Source organism: Vigna angularis, chromosome 10, assembly GCF_016808095.1.
Source record: "Vigna angularis cultivar LongXiaoDou No.4 chromosome 10, ASM1680809v1, whole genome shotgun sequence".
Taxonomy (NCBI): Eukaryota; Viridiplantae; Streptophyta; class Magnoliopsida; order Fabales; family Fabaceae; genus Vigna; species Vigna angularis.
Window position 1 is genome coordinate 27,127,247 of NC_068979.1, and position 23,356 is coordinate 27,150,602.

General features: G+C 32.8%; 2 protein-coding genes and 1 non-coding gene across 6 annotated transcripts; all 3 read left to right on the plus strand.

Moving 5' to 3' along the window:
• The first annotated feature begins 176 nt into the window (after positions 1 to 176).
• Positions 177 to 1,617, plus strand: LOC108335309 (heavy metal-associated isoprenylated plant protein 22). The gene is made up of 3 exons (XM_017571297.2): positions 177 to 369; positions 458 to 533; positions 1,137 to 1,617. The coding sequence occupies exons 1-3, from the start codon at positions 295 to 297 to the stop codon at positions 1,427 to 1,429; spliced, it is 444 nt and encodes a 147-aa protein (XP_017426786.1). The 5' UTR covers positions 177 to 294; the 3' UTR covers positions 1,430 to 1,617.
• Positions 1,618 to 9,579: 7,962 nt separating this feature from the next.
• On the plus strand, positions 9,580 to 9,682 carry LOC128194566 (small nucleolar RNA R71). Its single transcript, XR_008245941.1, has one exon. It is a non-coding gene; the product is annotated as a small nucleolar RNA R71 (small nucleolar RNA).
• A 7,076-nt stretch (positions 9,683 to 16,758) lies between these two features.
• Positions 16,759 to 23,356, plus strand: LOC108335202 (uncharacterized). 4 transcript variants are annotated; one of them, XR_008245816.1, is made up of 11 exons: positions 16,759 to 16,911; positions 17,000 to 17,134; positions 17,613 to 17,729; positions 17,859 to 18,005; positions 18,831 to 19,007; positions 19,350 to 19,490; positions 20,974 to 21,159; positions 21,352 to 21,423; positions 21,785 to 21,969; positions 22,314 to 22,387; positions 23,028 to 23,346. XR_008245816.1 is itself a non-coding variant. In XM_052869937.1 (10 exons), exons 1-9 carry the CDS (start codon positions 16,810 to 16,812, stop codon positions 21,929 to 21,931), a joined length of 1,224 nt encoding a protein of 407 aa, XP_052725897.1. In that variant the 5' UTR covers positions 16,759 to 16,809; the 3' UTR covers positions 21,932 to 21,969; positions 22,314 to 23,356. The 4 variants fall into 4 exon arrangements, 3 of the variants coding, with proteins under 3 accessions (XP_052725897.1, XP_017426653.1, XP_017426654.1); XM_052869937.1 differs by having other exon boundaries at positions 22,314 to 23,356; XM_017571164.2 differs by lacking the exons at positions 22,314 to 22,387; positions 23,028 to 23,346 and having other exon boundaries at positions 21,785 to 22,182.

Genomic DNA, 23,356 nt, shown 5'->3' on the forward strand with positions numbered 1-23,356 from the left:
CATTAACTCAAATTGGCCTAATGCTGCCAAATTAGTGTGAAGCTCAAATTGGCACACAATAATCCTGAATTGTATTTGTGGGGGCAACATTATAGTCTTATTATGTGTGCATTATTTGATGCATTAAATTTCAGCATATTTGTGCACACACCTTTGTTCTCTATATAAGGGAACCCTTTCCTATAATCTGCCACCACCCAAAAGCTGGTCCTTCACAACAACATAGAATCCCTTCTTCTCCTTCAACCCCTCTCTTAGGACTATTTTTTCTTCTTTGTTGACAGAACCAAAGCCATGGGAGTTCTTGACTATATTTCAGAATTTTTCTCAGTAGCACCTTCCACCGGAAAGAAACGCAAGCCAATGCAGGTTTGCACTATATTTTTATTGTTATATATATATGTATGTATTTCAGGGTGTGCCTTTATGATTTTCATGTTTCTGATTTCTCTTGCAGACTGTAGAAATCAAAGTGAAAATGGACTGTGATGGCTGTGAAAGAAGAGTTAGAAACTCTGTCGCCCACATGAAAGGTGAACAACATCTATGTCCATTTCACACACCACGATTTGGTCACTTTTTAGAGCAAGAAATGGAATACTAAACCAAACTATTTTGTTATTTTTTTTTTAAATAAAAAAATAGTAAACTACTTGAATTCTTTCATCTCTGACATATTTTTCATCAAAAATAAGCAAAATTGTCTAACATATATAGCACTTTGTTTGCTTTATCATGCTTTCATCTCCTGATAGCATGACTTTGTCTGATATATATAGGACAGTAATTTAATGCAGTTCAAAGAGTAGGTCTTTTAATAATGATCTCAGGCTCTCCTCAGAGACAACAAAACCAAACTTCTATGTTTTTGTTTTTTCACTCTTTTCTTGTTTCTCAGCTGTTCATGATCACAAGGTGGAATAATAAATGCAACCTGCAGGTAAACCTAACAGTGGTTGCCCTGCTATTTAATATGTAAAAAAAGGATTATATTTATTATTTTTTAAGTTTAAAAGATAAAATATATTAAAATTTAGGAAAAAATTTACTTATAAATTATTCTTCTTATGATGATGTAACGGTGAAAAGATAAGTTTTTGAGAGGTGAAGTAAAAAAGATAAAAAGAATATTGCAGGTGTGAAGCAAGTGGAAGTGAACAGAAAGCAAAGCAAGATAACAGTAACAGGTTATGTGGAGAGAAAGAGGGTGTTAAAGAAGGTTCAGAGCACAGGAAAAAGAGCAGATTTTTGGCCCTACATTCCTTACAACTTGGTGGCTTACCCTTATGTGGCACAGGCATATGACAAAAAGGCTCCATCAGGTCATGTGAAAAACTCTGCACAAGCACTACCTGCTCCAAACTCACTCGATGAAAAACTTACCTCTCTCTTCAGTGATGAAAACCCCAATGCATGCTCAATCATGTAAACCATTTTCAACTTCATAACAATTTTGGAACAAATGCTGTAAGAACTACATTTGCAGATGTAAAACATGCCTAGGCACCAACTTTGTTATTGTGATAGAAGACTGTGAGAGGACTGTTTTTGTTAATCACCACTTCTACTACTTCATGGTTTCTTCTACAAACAAAATTTGTCTTATTTTGATGTTTATTTTGGAGAAATTTTACGGAAAAAAAAAAAGAAAATGTCTTTTTAACCATTTTTTTTTATTCGTCCATTTCAAATATACGAACCAATAAAACAGTGACACGTTGTCAAAAAGTTATTAAAAAAAGTGATTAAAATATCATAATCCAAAAAAATACAAAAAAATAACATTTATAAGATAGGAAAATGTTCTTTTTAACAATTTTTTTTGACAACAGTTTATGTGATAATTTGTGATTGGTCCATTTTAAATATACGGACCAATAAAATAGTGATACATAATTATTTCAAAAAATTATTAAAAAAATTGTTAAAATATCATGATCTTATAATAATATATGACATCGAGTTCAATTTATATAAAATTTATATAAAAAATTAATTTTAATTTCAACTAAAGACTTTTTAAATAATAACTTCATAGAACTTTGAAAAGATTCCCAAAAAACATAATATTAATCAAAATAAAAAAAATTATATCACTTTTAATTTTAAATCTTAAAAATAATAAATTTATAAATTTGTATATATTATTTAACTTTTTCATAGAGTACCATATACAAAATATTCATAATATATTTTATTTTATTTTTCTGTGGTAAGACTCTCATATTGGCACTGGGTAAAGTGTATTTGCTTCCACCTTGAAGAGTAGGTGATAAACACATCATTCATTGCACTACAAGTCAATTCCAGAATAAAATTCCCTGGGCCTCCAAAACATATCAACCATACCAGCTAATAAAGTTTGAAGTACCCCACACCATTTCAAAATATAATATATATATATATATATATATATATATATATAATATGCGTAAACTAATTTTACATGATACTTATTATTATTATTTTATGTTAAAAAAAATTTAAATTTAATTTAATGTTTTAAAATCAACTTATAATAATGTGAGATTTAATACTAATAATAAATATACTAGACTTAATACTAATAAATAATTCGACAACAATCTGAATATGTGAAATAATAAACTTAATAAATAATTTAGAATAAATTTTAATTTATGATTTTCGTAGCATATTAAAAATTTCACTTAAAATATATTTTAATTTTATAAAACTAGTTAGTGAGATGAATTTTACATTTTACATGAAATAGTGTAAGTGGTCATGAAATAGTGAAAGTGGTGGTCATTTTCCATTCTATCACCTGGTTCTATTAGGGACCACCTATGGCCTTCACAAAGGACCTTCAAATATTCACTAAAGTTGCTTAAATTCTATTATTCCATTCTTTTCCAAAAGCTTCAATCTTGTACAAAATGGCCCCAAAAAAAACTCACCTTTTCACATTCAACAATCATTATATCATAATGAGCTCAGGTTCCTCATTATAATGTACAGAAAAATAATAGAAAATATGTGATAAATTAGTGCATGTAAATGTTCTACATATGCATCTTTTCTCTTTATAATTTTACCTTAAGATTTTTAAACAACAAACTCAAACTCTCACTTTAACTTTATTAATAGACAATGATATGTTTTTTAATTTAAAATTATTAAATCCGATAATTGATAGATTTTGTAGGAGAATTTATTAAAAAAATATTGCAATAAGATCTAACTTAAAATAACATAATGACATCACTCTAATTAAAAATCTTGAAACCAAACATTTATAATTTTCTTTTTATATGTTACTCAATTTTTTTCATTTATATTTAATGTCATATATTTGAATTTCCAACAACTATTTACATCAACATATCATAATCCCATTGATACATTACGATTTATAATTTTATCAATTTTTGGATAATTGTTAGTATTAGTAAAAACTATTTATCAACTTCTGATCATATATTAATTCTGATAAGATATTTATCAACAACTATTTATTTTATTCACAAAAATTCAAAAGGTTTACTTAAGCCTTTTGAATTATACTTTTAGAATTTGATTTACTGTTAATGTTTCTGACAAGAACCACTAGAATGCTGTTCTTTTTTGGAGTAAAATTCAGCATTATATACTTAAACCTTCTTAAGGTGAGAGTCTTGAATTTAAGATTTATTTTTTTAAATGAAAATTTCATTGCAGTAAGTTAATATAATATAATACTAATTAGTAATTTGGTTCTATATATTTAAAATTCCGAATCTTGTGAATAAAAATAATATTTCAATACCAAATATTTAACATATATCCATCAATTGTTTAAGTTAAATAAAAATTATAAAAAAATATATTTCAAACTATTTAAAGGTGACTAAGTATTGTAAAATTCGTTTGAAGAAAAATAAAACATCAAATAACATTTTATATGTAAATTAATCAAATTACATTGATATAACTTGTATTATTGCATTGTTTATGTTATAATTATATGTCAAAATTAAATAATAATAACAATAAAGTGATTTAATAATTTTTATTATATTTTGAAAATCATATATTGAGTCAATTTTAATTTATTCAAAAGATCTAAGGGGGTCCATTTTCTTTAGAGTTTATATTCCATAGGGTGAAGTTGGAAAAAGAAAAAAGATGGAATATTATGTGGCACAGGATCCCATGAGATTAGAAAGAACCTCCCAAACCATTCTTCTTCTCTTGCCATTACATTGCATAGCTTCATTTTTCTTAGCAAGGAAGAAATTTCTTTAGGAATTGTATGTGGTCACTCCAATTTCAACATTATTTAAACATTAAATAATGATTTTTTTTAACTCATTAGTCATCCATTTATATTACTATATTAGTCATTAAAATATCATAAATCTCCGTAGGTTCTAATCTAAAATGTTGAGGAAAATTATTTCGCTTTCTCGTTATCAGAAAAACAAAAGAAAAATGACAATAAAAAATGATCCTAGTTAAAATAACAAAAAATACTGATTACACTTACTCCAAAGAATCATGGATATATATGAATAATGTAATAGAAAAATAAGATTTTTAAGAGTGGATGATGTGAACCATGTGGTTTGACTATTTTTAGAATTAAAACCTGAAAAAAAATTTCAAAATTTAGTAAAAAAAGAAAGAAAGAAATGGGAAACAAAACTTTCAAGACGATAATCTTAAGTTACAAAACTCTAATCGAAGTGTTTCCACAACGATGTCAAAGATCACGATTTGAATTACAAATTAGGTTCAAGAAACATTCAATTAGATATGTAGAACAGCTATGAATATGAGATAAAACTAGACAGAAATTAATATTCTATAAATTGAGAAGAAGAAAGAAAATAAAACAAAGAGACAAAGATAAATAGAAAGAAATAATCACTCATATAGAGGAAGCAATACACAAAGAATGAAAAATTCTTTGATAAAGCCAAGATTCTTGAATCTCTCAAGAACTAAGAAGAATCACTCTCATTAAGATAGAAGGGATAAAACCTGTAATTTCTCTACACACAAAAAATCTAACTTGTTCAATTGATGAAAATAGTTAAACTTATAAGGGCTTATGTTTAGGTTTCCAAATTGGGCCGTTATTACGACTTGAAAATAAAGTCAAATTAAAACCCCACTAATTGATTGGCTCACTGTTGAGACATCGGCAAGCGTACCGAATCGTACAAGTAATAAATCAGTAAGTCCGAATATCGTTTCCCAAGAGATTTGCTATGTTTCACTAATTGTTAAAGTTTACTAATTTAGCGATTAATAAACAAAATTTAGTAACACAGATGAATTTTAGCATGCAGATGAAAGTAAAGTGGTAAAAACAGTCTACTAAAAGTTCACTGGGGTTGAAATTCAAGTTCATCACTCCGGTAATTTTCTACTAACACAATTCCTCAAAATTAAGCATCGACATCCTAGGCGCATGCAGTCCTGATTCCTCAGAGACAGTTCTTAATCATTCAAACTAAATTGCTAATTCCTTAGCTAATTCAATTATCAGATTTGCCTTAAACACAATGCCACAAATGACTAAAAATTCCAGCCTATGTCTAGGACATGAAATCCTTTAGCAGTTCTATCCTAGGTCCGCGGTCTCATACATTTTCCAATGATTTAACCGTTCAAATAGCTCAGATTCCCATCAAAAGCATGAATAATAAAGATAGAACACAAAATTCATACAAGATCATGCATTAATAGAGAAATTACAAAGAGTTTCAGAAATTTACTCTCAACCCCAGTGAAATGAAGTTTTAGCTACACATATACAACATAGAAGAGAGAAATGATGGATTGGATGGTGGAAATTGGTGAATTTCCACCATGGAATCCCCTTGGAGCAGCTGCAGCAGCGTCCCTGGTCTCCTCCCCGTTCCAGATCCCCCTCTCTGCAACTGGCCTCTGCTTCTGATATAAAGAAGGGTAAAATAATTGAGTCACGGGCCATTTCTGGACGAGCGTCCAAATTCTGGACGAGCGGCCCAATTCTGGACGAGCGGCCCAATCTGGGACGAGCGTCCAATTTTCTGGACGAGCGTCCTGTGCCACTCTGGACGAGCGTCCTCTATTGTGAAACGATCGTGCTGGACGAGCCTCTCTACACGCTGGACGAGCGTCGTCTGCTGTGCTGGACGAGCGTCCTCTGTTGTGAAACGAGCGTGCGCTCGCTATGTGACGAGCGTCCTCTGCGCGTTGGACGAGCGTTCTCTGCACGCTGGACGAGTGTCCTCTGCTGTGCTGGACGAGCGTCCTCTAGCTATGAAACGAGCGTGCGCTCGCTATATGACGAGCGTGCGCTCGCTATATGACGAGCGTCCGCTCATTTGCGACGAGGGTCCCATTTCTTCTAAGTGGCGCCCGGCGCCCCCTTTTATCTCGCACCCGGCGCCCTTTTTTCTCGCGCCCGAGCGCGATCCTTTCGGCAAAAATGCACCTATGAGTGTGGTCCAAGTCTTTTATGGTATCCAATCCTTATTTTTCATCAAAATAAACAACAAAAGCATTAAAATACATTTAAACAATCAAAATTATACTTACATCAACAATTATACACTTTTCATGAGAATTAACACTAAAACTTACTCAAAAGCCCCACAATATAAGCAACAAAAATAAGTAAACTTTTCACCTATCAAACTCCCCCAAACTTATATATTTTCGTGTCCTCATGAAAATAGACAATAACAACACAAACGAACCTAACAAAGCAGTTAATATTCCATCACATAATATCTGACACAACAATAAGGATTGTACCTACACCTCCAAATATTCAGATCACATGTCATGACTTCTATATTGACAAGTTCTTGAATCCAAAATGATAAGACAACCAGAAAAAGAATAAAACCACAATGCTCAATCTGTGTTTATCTCAACCTGCAAGTGTTTACAACTCTAATTCATACTCAGATTGTCATCAACTACTTCATCAACTTTTGCAAGTCATCTCATATACACTTCAAACATTCTGATTTAAATCAAAAGGACTTTCTCAGGTTATAACTTGGCTTGGCTAGAAGAAGCATGGTTTTACAAGGAAAGAAAACAACACTATAGAAGAGGAGAACAAGAACATAACAACATTGAAACTTTATTTATCAACTACCTCTTCATTCATCACAACACATTTTCTGAATTTTTCTCTAACTTGATTATTTTCTTCTTCTTTTTTTCATCAGTTTAAGACTCAACTGATTATGATTTCCCCCAAACTTAATTTCTACCTATCATCTTGACAAATATGTTTCTTGTTCTCTTCTCCAAGAGTGTTGGATAAGGTAGATTGTTCTGTAAGAAGCTCAGGGTTCACAACAAATATATATAAGGCTCAAACAAGATAACAATGGATGAATATTCACATATGGGTAGTCATCTGGCCAAGTAGTTAATTTCAACAACAACAACTGCCTTTCTCATTTCTAAACCAGAATGCAACCGTAATAATAAGAATTATGCAAAAACCAAATTCATAGCAATAACAACTTCTCACTTGCTCTCAAATCTTTCTCAATACACTCAGATATTCAACTTCTGGGTCACAATCAGTCAGATTCAAGAACAATTCATATATAATCATAACACAAGTTCTAAAACTCAGATTTTTCAATAACAATCTCATAATCATGCCAGTTATCATGGACAGAATTCAAAATTCAAATTCAAACTTCAAACACACAATTCACAATCAAATCATTGCAGAAACATAATTTAATCCACACAACCAGACATATTCAGATTCAATCCACACAACCAAAAGAACTGAAAACATAAATAGATAGAGTTAGAAAGCTGGGTTGCCTCCCAGTAAGCGCTTGTTTAACGTCTTTAGCTTGACACTAAGAAGCACTCTGTGGTTGATCCAAGGGTTTGACATCATTCAGAAGTGAAGGTAGCAACTTCAAGTGCAACTTCTGTTCTCTTTTCTCTTCTTCCTCAGATGGAATCTCCTTTAAAACATCCAGATTAAGAGGTGAGGATATATGCATCGTCTTCTGTGCAATCATGTAGACTTCTTCAAGTTCATCAATTAGAAAGCATGTATCTTCATCATTTGGGTGAGACATTGCTTCAAAGACATTGAAATTTACTTCTTCATCCTCAACTCTCACTTTGAGCTTTCCCTCATCAACATCAATCAACACTCGAGCAGTCTTCATGAATGGCCTTCCCAGAATCAGAGGAATTTCTGTATCTTCTTTCATTTCCATGACAACAAAATCCACCGGAAATAAGAATTTATCTACCTTTACAAGAACATCTTCTACTACTCCCTGTGGATATTTGATCGACCTGTCTGCCAATTGTAGAGTCATGCGTGTGGGCTTCAACTCTAATTCTCCAATCTTCTTAAACATTGACAGAGGCATAAGATTGATGTTGGCTCCAAGATCAATTAACGCATTCCCAATAGCCAGTTCACCAATGGTGCATGGAATTGTAAAACTACCTGGATCTTTAAACTTTGGAGGAAGCAACTTTTGAATGATAGCACTGCACTGGCCCTGTACTTCTATAGTTTCTTCCTCAATATACTTCTTCTTCTTCTTAGTGAGCAAATCTTTCATGAATCTTGAATAAGCAGGTATTTGTTTCAGTGCTTCTGAGAAAGGCATCTTGATTTCCAATTTCTTGAAAATATCAATGAAACTCTGCAACTGTCTTTCCTTATCCTTTCTAGAGACAACCATTGGATATGGAAGAGGTTTCTCGTACACATGTTCTTTCTTTTTCTCTCCCTCTCTCTCTTTTTCTTCATCTCCCTGTTTACTCATCTCATCTTTTTCTTCACTCACTTTTTTCTCAATCCCTCTTTCTTCCAGAATTCTTCCTGATCTTGTAGTAATAACATTGCAGTCTGCCTTTGGATTTACTTCAGTGTTTGCCCTAAAGTCTTTCTCTGATTTTTCTTCCAACTTTTTAGCTAATTGACCCACCTGAATCTCCAAATTCCTAAGTGAGGCTTCTGTACTTTTATGGTTGGAAATTGATACCTGCATAAACTGCTGAAGAGTTTCTTCCAGTTTTGAAGTTCTTTCTGTCAGAGAAGGTTGTTGCTGAAAGTTCTGTGGAGGTGGTCTATTGAAAGGAACAACTTGTCCCATACTAGGATGAGGTCTCCATCCTTGATTAAAACTTTGACGTTGATCATAATTCGTCTGAAGACCTTGATTTCCCATATAGTGTACTTCTTCATGAGACATGCTTTGCACTGCACATTGACCATTATTATGATTTCCTCCGCACAATTGACAACTCTGAACCATCTGATGTTGAAATTGAGAAACATTCTGCAGTTCTTTAGGTAGCTGAGATAACTTCTTCATTAATGTCTCAAGTTGCTGAGTCATAATCTTGTTCTGAGCTAGTAAAGCATCTTGAGTTTGAAGTTGAAGAACACCTTTTTGTTGAAATTGAGCTCTTTCACTCTGAACTTCATTATCATTTGCAGCCATGTTTTCAATCAGTTCATGTGCATCTTCAGGCGTCTTCCATCTGATATTACCTCCAGCTGATGCATCTAACATTAATTTTGTTTGAGATTTCAGCCCTCCAAGAAACAGATTTAACATTGTAGGCTCATCAAATCCATGAGTAGGGGTTTTTCTCAGTAGGCCTTTGAATCTATCCCATGCTTGACCTAGAGTTTCATCAGCATCTTGTTGGAAAGAAGAGATCTCCTGCTTTCCCTTATTGACTTTGGACTGAGGGAAGAACTTGTTCAGGAATTTGGCAACCACATCATCCCAGACTGTCAGACTATTCTCTGGAAAAGAATTCAGCCACACTTTTGCATTACCAGCCAATGAGAATGGAAATAAGCTGAGTCGGATTGCTTCATCTGGAACCTGATGAATCCTCACTGTATTACAGATCTCCATGAAAGTAGCCAAGTGAGTGTATGGATTCTCGTGAGATAATCCATGAAATTGATTGTTCTGCACCAGATGAATAAGAGCTGGCTTCATCTCCATGTTAGCAGCATTCACCACTGGTCTTGCAATACTGTTGAAGTGCAGAGGTCCTGAGAAAGTATTATAATCTGCAAGAGTACGTCTTCCTTGCCCAGAACCTTCTCCAGTGCGATTATCTTCCATTTCTTCTTTTCTTTGACCAGATGATGAGTCCAGAATTTCTTCAGAAATAGCAGAGGATTTTCAACCTGTTCTCTGCTTCTCATACAAAACACAAACTAAAAGAAAACAATCCAAAAAGACACAATCTCTACAGATGATAACAATTATGCAACAAAATTCAAATATAATCACAATACACACTTAAACAACAGATAGCTAAAATCAACTAAACCAGATAAACAACAAACAATCAACGAAAACAAAAACAAATCCCCGGCAACGGCGCCAAAAACTTGTTGAGACCTCGGCAAGCATACCGAATCGTACAAGTAATAAATCAGTAAGTCCGAATATCGTTTCCCAAGAGATTTGCTATGTTTCACTAATTGTTAAAGTTTACTAATTTAGCGATTAATAAACGAAATTTGGTAACACAGATGAATTTTAGCATGCAGATGAAAGTAAAGTGGTAAAAACAGTCTACTAAAAGTTCACTGGGGTTGAAATTCAAGTTCATCACTCCGGTAATTTTCTACTAACACAATTCCTCAAAATTAAGCATCGACATCCTAGGCGCATGCAGTCCTGATTCCTCAGAGACAGTTCTTAATCATTCAAACTAAATTGCTAATTCCTTAGCTAATTCAATTATCAGATTTGCCTTAAACACAATGCCACAGATGACTAAAAATTCCAGCCTATGTCTAGGACATGAAATCCTTTAGCAGTTCTATCCTAGGTCCGCGGTCTCATACATTTTCCAATGATTTAACCGTTCAAATAGCTCAGATTCCCATCAAAAGCATGAATAATAAAGATAGAACACAAAATTCATACAAGATCATGCATTAATAGAGAAATTACAAAGAGTTTCAGAAATTTACTCTCAACCCCAGTGAAATGAAGTTTTAGCTACACATATACAACATAGAAGAGAGAAATGATGGATTGGATGGTGGAAATTGGTGAATTTCCACCATGGAATCCCCTTGGAGCAGCTGCAGCAGCGTCCCTGGTCTCCTCCCCGTTCCAGATCCCCCTCTCTGCAACTGGCCTCTGGTTCTGATATAAAGAAGGGTAAAATAATTGAGTCACGGGCCATTTCTGGACGAGCGTCCAAATTCTGGACGAGCGGCCCAATTCTGGACGAGCGGCCTAATCCGGGACGAGCGTCTAATTTTCTGGACGAGCGCTGGACGAGCGTCCTCACTCTGGACGAGCGTCCTTTTCTGGACGAGCGTCCTCTTCTGGACGAGCGTCATCTGCTGGACGAGCGTCCCTGGACGAGCGTCCTCTGCCTGCTAGGCGAGCGTCCTGTGCCGCTCTGGACTAGCGTCCTCTGCTGTGAAACGATCGTGCTGGACGAGCCTCTCTGCACGCTGGACGAGCGTCGTCTGTTGTGCTGGACGAGCGTCCTCTACTGTGAAACGAGCGTGCGCTTGCTATGTGACGAGCGTCCTCTGCGCGCTGGACGAGCGTTCTCTGCACGTTGGACGAGCGTCCTCTGCTGTGCTGGACGAGCGTCCTCTGGCTATGAAACGAGCGTGCGCTCGCTATATGACGAGCGTCCGCTCATTTGCGACGAGGGTCCCATTTCTTCTAAGTGGCGCCCGACGCCCCCTTTTATCTCGCGCCCGGGCGCGAACCTCTCGGTAAATTCGCGCTCGGCGCCCTTTTTTCTCGCGCCCGAGCGCGATCCTTTCGGCAAAAATGCACCTATGAGTGTGGTCCAAGTCTTTTATGGTATCCAATCCTTATTTTTCATCAAAATAAACAACAAAAGCATTAAAATACATTTAAACAATCAAAATTATACTTATATCAACAATTATACACTTTTCATGAGAATTAACACTAAAACTTACTCAAAAGCCCCACAATATAAGCAACAAAAACAAGTAAACTTTTCACCTATCACTCACATACATAATTTGGTCAGCCAATTTTACAAAGATTGAGCTATTTTTAAAACAAACTAACTTATAAAATAAAGGTTTAATTGCTTGCATTGTCCACAGTTTGGCTGCAACGTGTCAAGTTAGTCCATCTTTTTAAAAAAGTTTCAATTTCGTCCAAACTTGGTTTAAAAGTGTCAATTTTGTCCAAACGTATGTAAAATTTGCATCAATCAAGTCCCTTCCGTTAAATAGACAGAAACGACGTTAACTTTTTCTTTCTCTCTCTTCTGCTCCTCTGACTATAACAGTTTTTTGTCAGAACACCCTTCAATATTTTAAAAATTTTGTACTGTGTGTCAGCCACACAGTCATAAGCAATAAATTTTAAATAATTTATTAAAAAATAATATATTATAATATCCATGGATAACATTTTTTGTGCATTTCAAGAGTTGGAGAGAGAAGGTTTAATCATTCAATTACTGAAAAGTGCTAGTTCCTCTCTCTTACCCTGTTCAAAATTAAACAATATTAAAGATTGTTAATCCTACCATCATAACAATTTCTTTTTATCTTTTTTTTTTGTTTGAAAAAAACACTATGGTGAGATAGTTATCTCATTACACTATATACATATCTTTTCCTAAAAAATAAATATTAAATCTATTTATGTTACAAACAAATAAATTAACGGTAGTTCTTTTAACTTATATTAGCAATATAATTTTTAAGTTTCGTAAATTAAAAAATCTAGAAGAAACATTTACAGAAACATACAATAAACTTCAGAATTCAAAAACAAACATTTACAAAAATTGAAACATTTCAATCAACATTTACAAAAACTGAAACAAATTATTAATAAATAATAATATTTGTGTTGACAGTAAAAAAAAACTACCAACTAACAACTCATAAAAAAATTAACTTTTTTTTCATAAGCTCTCGTTTTCTCTCTTTTCGTCTATATTTTATTTTTATTTATTAAATTTATTTAAATACTACTGAGTTTTTACAAATTTTATTTGTATTTAACTTTATTATAATATTTTTATTAATTTAATATTCTTTTGAAACTGGGTGTCAAACAAAAAAAACATATATTTTGGTTAGATATATTTACACAATAATATACATATATTGTTTTTGTCCTTTTATATTATTAAAACATTGTTTTTTATTTAAAGAAGGGTATATGTGTACACGTAATAGTAATAGTTAGGTTGAAAAGTAGAGTGGAACATAATATTATCTTTTTCTTTGTACAGAGGTTTAATTGCTCCTTTGAAATAAAAAATGTTTAATTGTTTTATTTGGAAAGTAATCATTTTATGCTGCAAACACTGACAAAAAGACTACATTGCACAGAAAAGCAGAAGAGAGAGAAGAAAAAATTAACGCTGTTTCTGTTTATTTAACGGAAAGGACTTAATTGAGGCAAATTTTTCTAAGTTTGGATGCAATTGACACTTTTAAACCATATGTAGACGAAATTGCAGCTTTTTTAAAAGAGTGAACGAACTTGACACACTTCAACAAAACTGGGGATATAGCAAGCAATTAAACCTAAAATAAAACAGCAACAAAATGGAGTTTTAGTTCTCTTCCATTTGGGTCATAATGCAATTCACCATCTTGGCCTTTTCTCCTCTAAATTTGAGCTTGTATTCAATTAATATATGGGCAACACTTGTTGAAGAGCTTCCTTTGCATTTTTTGCTCGAACCCTTGTCATAGGTCCTCCAAGTCCTTGTTGCTCGGTCACATTCAATCATTGGTTAGATTTACATCATACCCTCCTTCTTCGAGAATATTCGTCCTTAATCTTAAAGCTTTATTCTCATACTATATGAGTTTGTTATGTCCTTGTAAAGGATTTTATTTTTCAACAACTTGAAACAAATTCCTTTCCTCTAGGATCAAATATAATTTGAATAAATGTATATTTGTTCCTTTCCAATGGTGGCAATTTGTGGAGCAACTCTCTTGTCAACACACCCTCACCTTCATATGTGACAACAAATAACTCCATGTGTTGTGTTTCATTATCTTCAATACTTTGCTTTTTATCAGCAAACTGGATACATGATAAAGTACTATGAACAAGCTTCCTTTTCAAACATGGGAGTTGGTGTATTTCATTCACATGTCCATCATTTTCCTTCTGTAAACTGACATCATAAATAGTATAAGAAAAATCATTAACAAGGAATTTTATATTGGTTGAGATAAAAAAATCGTACGTCTAATTGTTAATCACTCTTAAAAGAAGGATTAATCAAACACTAAATTAAATTGAATCTTACAATCACAATAGGAACATTTTAGAAAAAAAAAAACACCTCTCTTGAAGTCACAGGAGATGAATGACAGACAGTTTCCTTAAATCCACAAGGGATGAACACCTCCTTTGAATTAAATAAATAATGAACAACTTTCTTAACAATAACAACAACACCTTATCACAAAAGATCAAACTTTTAGTGAAATTTACATATTATACCCACATTAGGTTTTTCAAAACTTTTTAGAGGAAGTTCACAAGTTTTATTATTGTCTTCTCTAACTTCTATATTTGAAAACACAAACATTTCCTTAATTTATAGAGGAAAACTTGCTTTGGAAAAAGTCCATTTCAAAATTAGGTCAAAATATGAAAAGTCAAATTACAATTACATTAATAATCGATTAACGTAAGTGACAATTGATTATTCCTGAATCGTTTCTTGAAAATTATTTTTTTCTGTAATAATTAATTATCATAAGTTATAATTAATTATCATTGAGTATTTTGAAAAGATCGTTTTCTCAAGTGATCTAGTATTGCTATTTGGATTATGCCTTTTGACTTTTGATCTACTAATTTAACTATCTTAAATAATATACAAAAATTGCATGACTTTAATAACTATATTTTCTAATACAACTTTATTTAACTCTTCAACCGTTTTCATAAGTGATAATCTACTTCAACCCTTTCTTTTTTTTATTATTATCATCAAAACTTTACTTGTCTTCAAGATTGAGAATAAGATATTCATCTTCTTTTATCAAAAAGAAAAATTACATAAAACTTAATCCAATTTACGTTAAATATAACGATAACCTCTTCTTCCATTATTCCGAATGCAGAAGTAGAAAAGGAATAAAAATGAGGTCATTAGAACTTATCCAATTTGAAAATTCCTCTTAAGAAACTCTATTACATTACCAAAAGCAGTTTTATTCCAATCTTTAAGACTCAATTTTAACATCGGCAAATTTTTCTGTAAAACAATCGTTGGACAACAAATAACTAGACCTTGCTATGACTTCTGAATAAGATCTTTGCAACATGAATACAAAAATCCACATCTTAAAAAACTGCAAAGATGAAGGTTTTGTATTACTATAGTTGCGTGACAGAAAGAAAAAATTGGATTATGATCAAAACAATTCCTAGGAAGCACCTGATAACAACAGTGGGACAATCATCTAGACAAGAGAGATTACATAAAACCCTATCTAACTTACGTTGAATACAATAAGAACCGCTTCTTCCATTATTCAAAGTAAACGTAGAAGTAGAGAAAGGTATAGAAATGAGCTCATTAAAATTTATCCAATTTGAAAATTCCTATTAAGAAGGTAGAAGACCTCCCAAAATATTATCAGCACATAAAACTACATCAATAATATTATATACTTTCAGTAATTTTATGAAATGAAGGCATGTCCAAAAACTATTTGTGACAACTCTTGATGTCTTGTCACACATACTTTAGTAGTGAATATACATGTCATGTCCAAACAAAATTATTAATTGTTGCATTCTAGTTCTTGGTCTTTATGATATTTCCTATGCATACATTCCATTATAGACTTATTTCATAGAGGTGACTTTGTTCTCTTTTTAAGATTTTCCAAGTTTCACTAAATTCTTACTTGGTTCAACTATCCCAGATTGTTTATTAGATTTTAATCTTTAAACATATGAATAACATGTAAATGTACAATTATGATTATGATTCTACGTATTCCAATGCATATAAACTTTATTTTACATTCTACTCTAAAGTTCTAAATCCATTTCTAAAAAAAACAATCAACATTACCTCTTTCAATCACATATACAATTTTCAGCCACAAATTTCACCTTTAAAAAAGTATAATTTGAAAGATAAAAATTATATTTCACATTTTATAATCCAAAAATATCATTTTCAAGATTCAAATTACACAATCTTAAAGTTAAATTTATATTCTAGATTATAAATATCCAATCAATATTTTCAAGGTTTTGATTATACAAACAGAAAGAAGATACTGAACTTACATAAATGAGCTGCCACCTTCAAACTCTACAAATGCTTACTAAATGAGCTGCCACCATACAAATTCTTAATCTTCAACTAATTCTTTTGCAAATTGATGTTCAAAATAACAGCTCCGATGAATAAAAAAAACATGAAAAATGGAGTTATAAAACTGAAAAGATATAATATTAATAAGATATGAATTCAACCCAGGTAAATATTATTTTTTATCCAAAATTTTAAAATAACATGTGAACGAATCTTATATTTTTATATAATACTATATTTTTTTTTTAACTATAAAATATGAAATGAGAAATTTGAAAACTGCAAGATTGGGTGATAAAAGAAATTTGTTTGGGACTTAAGTGAAAGCCTTTAGTATCCCAAAGTTAAGAGTTAGTTTTTTTTGTTAATTTTGGTAAAATATGCCAAATTTTGTAAATAAGAAAGGAAATTGCATTATAAGTGTAAAAAAAGTACTGAATTCATACTTAGAACATTTTACATCCGTTTATCATTTGTTGTTGTGTTGAGTGTGGTGAAATGGCAGTCACTCACACCCTTTCAACTCTCTCTCCGTCACTCGTCCGATGCTCCAACTCCAAACCAAAGCTTTCATGCTCTCTCTCTTCTCAAGCTTTCAAGGTCTCTATCTCTTTCTTCTACTTTTCTGTTGCTTTAAATAAATTAATAAATAATAATCAGTGTTGTGTGGTGTTTGAGAATGATGCAGTGCAAGAGAGAGTACACCACCGTCATGATAGTGCCGACGGGGATTGGCGCCGCCATTGGAGGTTATGCCGGTGACGCTTTGCCTGTTGCTCGCGCTCTGTCCTCCGTCGTTGATTGCCTTATCTCTCACCCTAACGTAACCCATTCTCTCTCTTTTCATTCCACTTCTTTTTATCTATACCAGTCATGTAACAATATCCATTGTTTACTATTTTATCCTTCAAATAATTCCGCCATTCTACACTTTCGGTTTTTTTGTTAAAGGTTAATTGCATGTTTAGTTCTCTAATTATTCTAAATTAAGTCATTCTAGTTCACTTTAATCGACAAATTTAATTGCACCTTGTCAACATTTTCTGTTAAAAAGATGACACATAAACAATGACTAAAATTACTTAATTTTAGATAATTAAATTACCAACTGGGCAATTAATTTCTTATAAGAATTAAAATTCTACATTTAACAAAAATAGAATTAAGCAAAAAATTATATAGATAAGGCACAAAATCACACCCTCTTCACTGTACTTTTTAAAAATGCTAAGTGCATAATTATGCAATCTTGTAGGTTAGCCTGTCTTGAATGATAGAAAAATAAGATTAAAATTTTGCAGGTGCTTAATGCTGCAATGCTATACTGGCCGATGCCTAATGCATTATACGTTGAAGGTTATGCTCTTGACCGTTTTGCAGAAGGGTTGTGGGCGTTACAGCCCGTTCACCAAAACAGGGTATGACTCAAACATATGTATATTTTTTTTTTTCTTTGATACTGAGAGGAAAGAAAGAGATATGTACATCCTGAATGTTGCTTTCTTAGTCATGCTATTTCATTCCGTTTAAATAAAGTATGTACCTAGTTTTATCTTGTGAAGCAGGTGGGATTAGTTCTTGATGCAGGAATAGAGGAGGAACTCCGGGTTCGCCAGTTACAAGTAGCTGATGCTGCAAGGGCTTCCCTTGGATTACCTGTCGTGGAATATACTGTCACAGACACTCCGTTGAAGGTAATAATAAATCATGTTGCATTAACTATCATAATGAAATATAAAGCATCCATTAAACGAGTTGAGTCCTCTCAGATGATGTATGAAGCCGACCTCACCTAGGGAGACAAGGCTCCTGTTGTAATGAAACTTAAACAATCCTATATTTTCTGCCAATTTTCCATTCACTAGACTTGTGTTTGCTGATAAAGTCTTAAAGTTTGGACTGAGTGATTTGGTTCTTAAGCCAATTGTTTTTTCTACAGTAAGAGTGCATGTGAGTGCTGTTGATCTTTTGGGGCATCTTGAAGTCATATAAAGCATGTGATGTTCTGCAAAAAGAATAATCTTCCATTTTGCTAGATTTTGTCATAATTTAATCAAACTTGTTTGTGTGACAATTGCTTATTTTGGATCTGGCAAGGATTGAATTTTTGGTGGTAGGATAAATTCTATTCAAATTAAAGTTATCGGATCTGTAGTTGTGAAAATTTGACAAGATATTCTATGTTGTGCACTAGAAAGAAACAAGTAATAAGAGTTTTAACGGGAGGAAACCTTGCCAGTTTATCTTATTGTTGTATCTGTTATATTTCTATATCTTTTAATTTATTTTGGTCTAGTTAAAATTGGAACACTTTTTAGTCATTTCAGAATGTCTTATTCTCGTCTTTCAGACTTGATTATTTTTTAAGCTGGAGGTAGAAGTCTTTATGCAAGCCGATTCTATAATTTCAAGCATCTATTATCACGATCTGGAGCTATATAAAATGCCTAGCCAAAGTTAGGGTGAGCTGTATCCAATTTAAAGCCTGAATTTGACTTGCATTGCATCAAATTTTACAGGTAGAGAAGTGGGAGGATCCAGAAACTGGCCAATCAACTGGGAGGATTAAGCACCCTGATTCTTTACTTAGAGCTGTGAATACATTAGTGAAGAGGTCGAAAGTGAATGCCATTGCTATTGTTGGACGTTTCCCAGATGATGAAATTGATGATGTAGATGACTATCGGCATGGAATGGTATGGTAATAAATCTAGAAGAATATAATTTGATTCATTGTGCTAGTTCTATTAGATTAAAAGAAGTCATGGATGAGGTTGTTTCTTTTCCTTGGTTCTTTCATATTCACCATATTTGTGGTATGTGTTCTTGAAATGTAACTTGATGTTAAAAGATTCAGTCTGCATCTTATCACTGTCCTCTAAATTCCAACGAGTGTTTGTTCCTTTTTTCCTTAATTGTTCTTTTGAACATTCCTCAGTCATTTCAGTCATTCCTTTGAATAGTCAGCAGTTCAGGAATGAATCTTGTATTTGGTTACCAACACCGTGACACTTGCTTCCCCCTTTTACCTTGTTTAGGGAATAGACCTATTAGCGGGAGTTGAGGCAGTCATAAGTCATCAAGTAGTGAAGGAGTTCCAAATTCCTTGTGCACATGCTCCTGCAATGTCTCCACTTCCAATGAGCCTATCTCTTAGTCCGAAATCAGCAGCTGAGGAGGTTGGTAAATTCTAAATAACAGAGCATTTGGCATTTGTTTCAACTATATTAGAATGGTGGAGCTACCACTTTTAGAACTAACTGATAGGTTAAAGTATCATGTTAAAACAATTCATCTATGAATTATAATTTTAGTTATTACTTTGAACTGTGTTTTTCTCTTATCCAAGACGTATAATCTTTTAACAGAGTATGATTGATTTTTTTAGTGACTAGGCAAACATGCCTCATGTTTAATTTTCTATTGATGTGATAAATTTTCCGAAGCATCTGTTTTAATCCATTTTTTTCATTCGTTAAGAGAATCTGATATATTATAGTTTAGTGTATATTTTTTAATTAAGCTCAGCATATGTGTGTGTAGTGTAGATTTTGTAATTATAGGGTCGATAATCATACCAAAGCAAATAGTATTTAAGATTTCTAGTGGTTAGATTCTCAGTTGAGCATTAACAGTTTCAATAATGTAATTTATCTATGTCTGCACTGTCTGCTGATGGGAGATCGCATCTAAGATTCAGAACTCTATACTTTAAATATATCATACTGGTCTACTGTGTACTGTGTTGGTGGACCTCACTTATTTTGTGCTTTCTGAAATTTTTCTAGCAATTTAGGATGAATATATTTCCACCGGTTTCAATGATTCGTGCTGCTCCTTTCTTACCTTCTCCAATAGATACCGGTTGTTGGTTTGTCTTGCGTGTGTTTGTATGAGTATATAAATTAATTACTGATAAATGTTACTTAAAACTCTGAAAACTGAAGATAACTTGAGGCTGTATAATAAAACTAGTAGGAAGTAAGGTAGTTTACCTAGTTCAGGATTTCTTATGTTTGTTGACTGTGAAGGTGTTAGAAATCGTCAAGCCACCTGCTTTGTTGAATCTGTTTTGTTTCAAATCTCTGTCCCAAAGTAGAAAATTTTAAAATTTTCAGTTAAGATGATTTTAAAATTGTCTTTTCATACACTGTTTCAATATACAAGAATTAGAAACTTTAATTCTAAGAAAAGGAAAATACAGTTATAAAGTATAACGAGGACAATACAGTTATAAAGTATCAAGAAAATGAAGATCCCCTTGCTTATTCCAAACATGGGCACAATTAATAACTAATCCTCTTCTTACTATTATTAGTACGGTGCAAGTTTGGGTAAATGGATTAGACCTGCTCAAAAACCAAATTTTAGTTAGATAAAGCCATTTTGAGTAACGTTGCTTTAAAGTTTGAAACCGTTTGCATTAAACTGTTCCTCATTCTTCCCCTGCTCATTTTACTGGATTTTTTTTCCATGTCCTTCATTTTCAAGATTGATGTGTCCATTAAATGAATGAAAGTTTAACATTTCTAGTAGGTGCTTTTTAACATTTCTTGTATTAAATTACTAAGACGATTTTGTTCTCATTATAAATTGGGGATTTCTCATTCTGCGCATATGATGGATAATAGTACTTGTGGATAACTTGCTCTTGTCAAGTAGATTGGGTACACTTTCCTACCATGTGTGCTTGCTGGCTTAAGTAATGCTCCGCAATACTTGGTCATGGACTCCAAATCCTTCGATAAAGGTTGCATACTGGCAAATGATGTGGATTCCGTAATCCTTCCCAAAGATGCTTGCGGAGGGGATGCATGTCTTGCTTTTGCTAGAAATAAAAGCAAAAAGGTATACATACAAACATATTATTGTTGTTTTGCCTTATTTTTATTTTTTGGTTTGATTAAACATATTAGCAAAAGCAACAATTATCTCCATATGGTAACTTAGCTTTCATCCTCGGCAAATCAAATTGTCCAACTAGAAATTTTGATGACACCATTATTTCGTTATACATGACGGTGTTCAATTTTCTTGCAGCCACTTATAATTACTGTGGAAGAAAACGAAACTGTTCTTAATGATACTGCAAACAAACTTGGTCTTGAAGTGGTACGTGATTTTTATTCTCTAAACTTGTTATTGTAGAAGGTGTGAATAAAAGTTAGGATCTTTATCTGTTTCATTTAAAATTCTGGAGAAATCAATTGACAAGAATTCAAGTTATTATATATACCATTTGCTCACCAAAGAAAAAAAATGTGGGTTTGGACAAAAGTTAAAATTAGATAGATGCATAAGAATACAAGTAAAATGATAACATCTCCGTTTTGGGCCACTAAGTGCTAGATTTTTATTGTTGGTGCTAAAAGGAAAAAATAAAATTAAGTTTAGGCACCATCGAGACAGTCAATTTTTCTTCTATTACAATTGAAATGAGAACATTTTGGTTGATAAAATTATCATTCCGCAGCTGCATGTATCAAATTATTGGGAGGCCGTTGGAGTTATTGCAGCTCACAAGGCAGGGATAGATCCATTTTCACTTAGACGTGATAAAATTCTCAATATCGGGTGCACTTCCTTCATGCCTGTCAATGGTCACACCATTCCAAGATAAAGAATGGTTTCCTGATTAACATCTGGTCTAGTTCACAGGTATCTCTAGAGAGAGACAATTTTGTTTGAATCAATAGACTTATAACCATTCACAGTATAATACACGGCTAGCATTCCCAATGAAGACATTTTCCTGATTAACATTGGAGAGTTAATGATAATATATTGCTATTGTTATTAATCACTGGAGGCAATGGTGTATTTGGATTCTTGTATAGCCAAATGTATATTTGATTCACACATTTAGGTCCACTAAATTTACCTCGGTCAGTGTACTTAAAAGTTTGGTTTTTTTATGCCTATAGCTTTATGTTTTTTTATGATTTCATTCAATAGTTTCATTTTATTTAAACAATTTTGTTCCTTGTATGTTTGGATGGTAGTCTCTTTCAAGAGTACATGTGGTGACAAATTGCTGGTGTTAGTGACCACAATGCACACTTCTATTTCAGGGAAGGTACTGGACGTTTTAACTTCTAACTATCCTCTAATAGTGTGGGTCAGATTTGAGATATATACCTGAATTAGTTTAATGACAGGTTTAGCAGTCAGTACAATCTGAAATCGGACTTTTATTTAGCTCTCTAAAATGTTTAAACTTTATTTGTTAAACCTGAAATTCAAAGCTTTACAGGAGGAAGATTTTCTACTCATTCTTGTCAAGCTGCTATAAAAATCGCCCTTTCCATGTGAAAATTAGTATCTCTTTCTTTTTCCTGCGATTGTATGGTAAATTAACTAATTTTCAAGTTGCATAAAATAAATAGTTCGTAGTAATTTAAATACACAGGATATGGATTTTGAAGGATGGCGGAAATTTGTACGAATTATTATTACTACTATAGATGACTCATTAAGTGAGATTAAATTATCATTTTTTCCTTCATTATTAGCTTTAACAATTAGTTACTTAAGTGACATTGATTTAGTAATAGAAAATTGATGTGGTTTTCTTTAAAGAAATAAAGAACAATGACGTCTTTTTGCTACAAGCAAGGTATGAAGTTTTACCTCTTTTAATGAGGCCTGTTATTTTTACGTACGGTGAGGTTTGTTAAGGCTATTTATATCTTCTTCTAAGCTATTGCTTTCTGCAGGCCCTAATTTCAGTTTGTCCCCCTAGTTTTATTTCAAACGGTCTCCTCTATGGAGACATGGCCTTGTAGTGGTTGCTGAACCTTGAAAGGGATCATTCCAGCAAGGGTGGTGGAGGTCGTCGTGATTTTCTCAAAGTCACTCAAGTCTAGGGTAGTTAGTTTTTATTGTTTTGTTGGTTGAAATGGTTTGCGGGTGTAACTAGAAATCAGAGCCTAAAAATAAGCTTTTGGAACACATAATTCGGAATGTGTTAAGATAAGAAGCATCAACTTTCGGATTGGCTATTCTAGAAGTGTGTTAGGAATATTCTATGTACAAGCTCACGAAA

Coding starts and splice junctions, on each gene's coding strand:
- LOC108335309 (XM_017571297.2), top strand. CDS start 295: ATGGGAGTTCTTGACTATATTTCAGAATTTTTCTCAGTAGCACCTTCC. Junction 370..457: donor AGAAACGCAAGCCAATGCAG/GTTTGCACTATA, acceptor TTTCTCTTGCAG/ACTGTAGAAATCAAAGTGAA. Junction 534..1,136: donor CTCTGTCGCCCACATGAAAG/GTGAACAACATC, acceptor AGAATATTGCAG/GTGTGAAGCAAGTGGAAGTG.
- LOC108335202 (XM_052869937.1), top strand. CDS start 16,810: ATGGCAGTCACTCACACCCTTTCAACTCTCTCTCCGTCACTCGTCCGA. Junction 16,912..16,999: donor TCTCTTCTCAAGCTTTCAAG/GTCTCTATCTCT, acceptor AGAATGATGCAG/TGCAAGAGAGAGTACACCAC. Junction 21,424..21,784: donor ACAAACTTGGTCTTGAAGTG/GTACGTGATTTT, acceptor ATCATTCCGCAG/CTGCATGTATCAAATTATTG.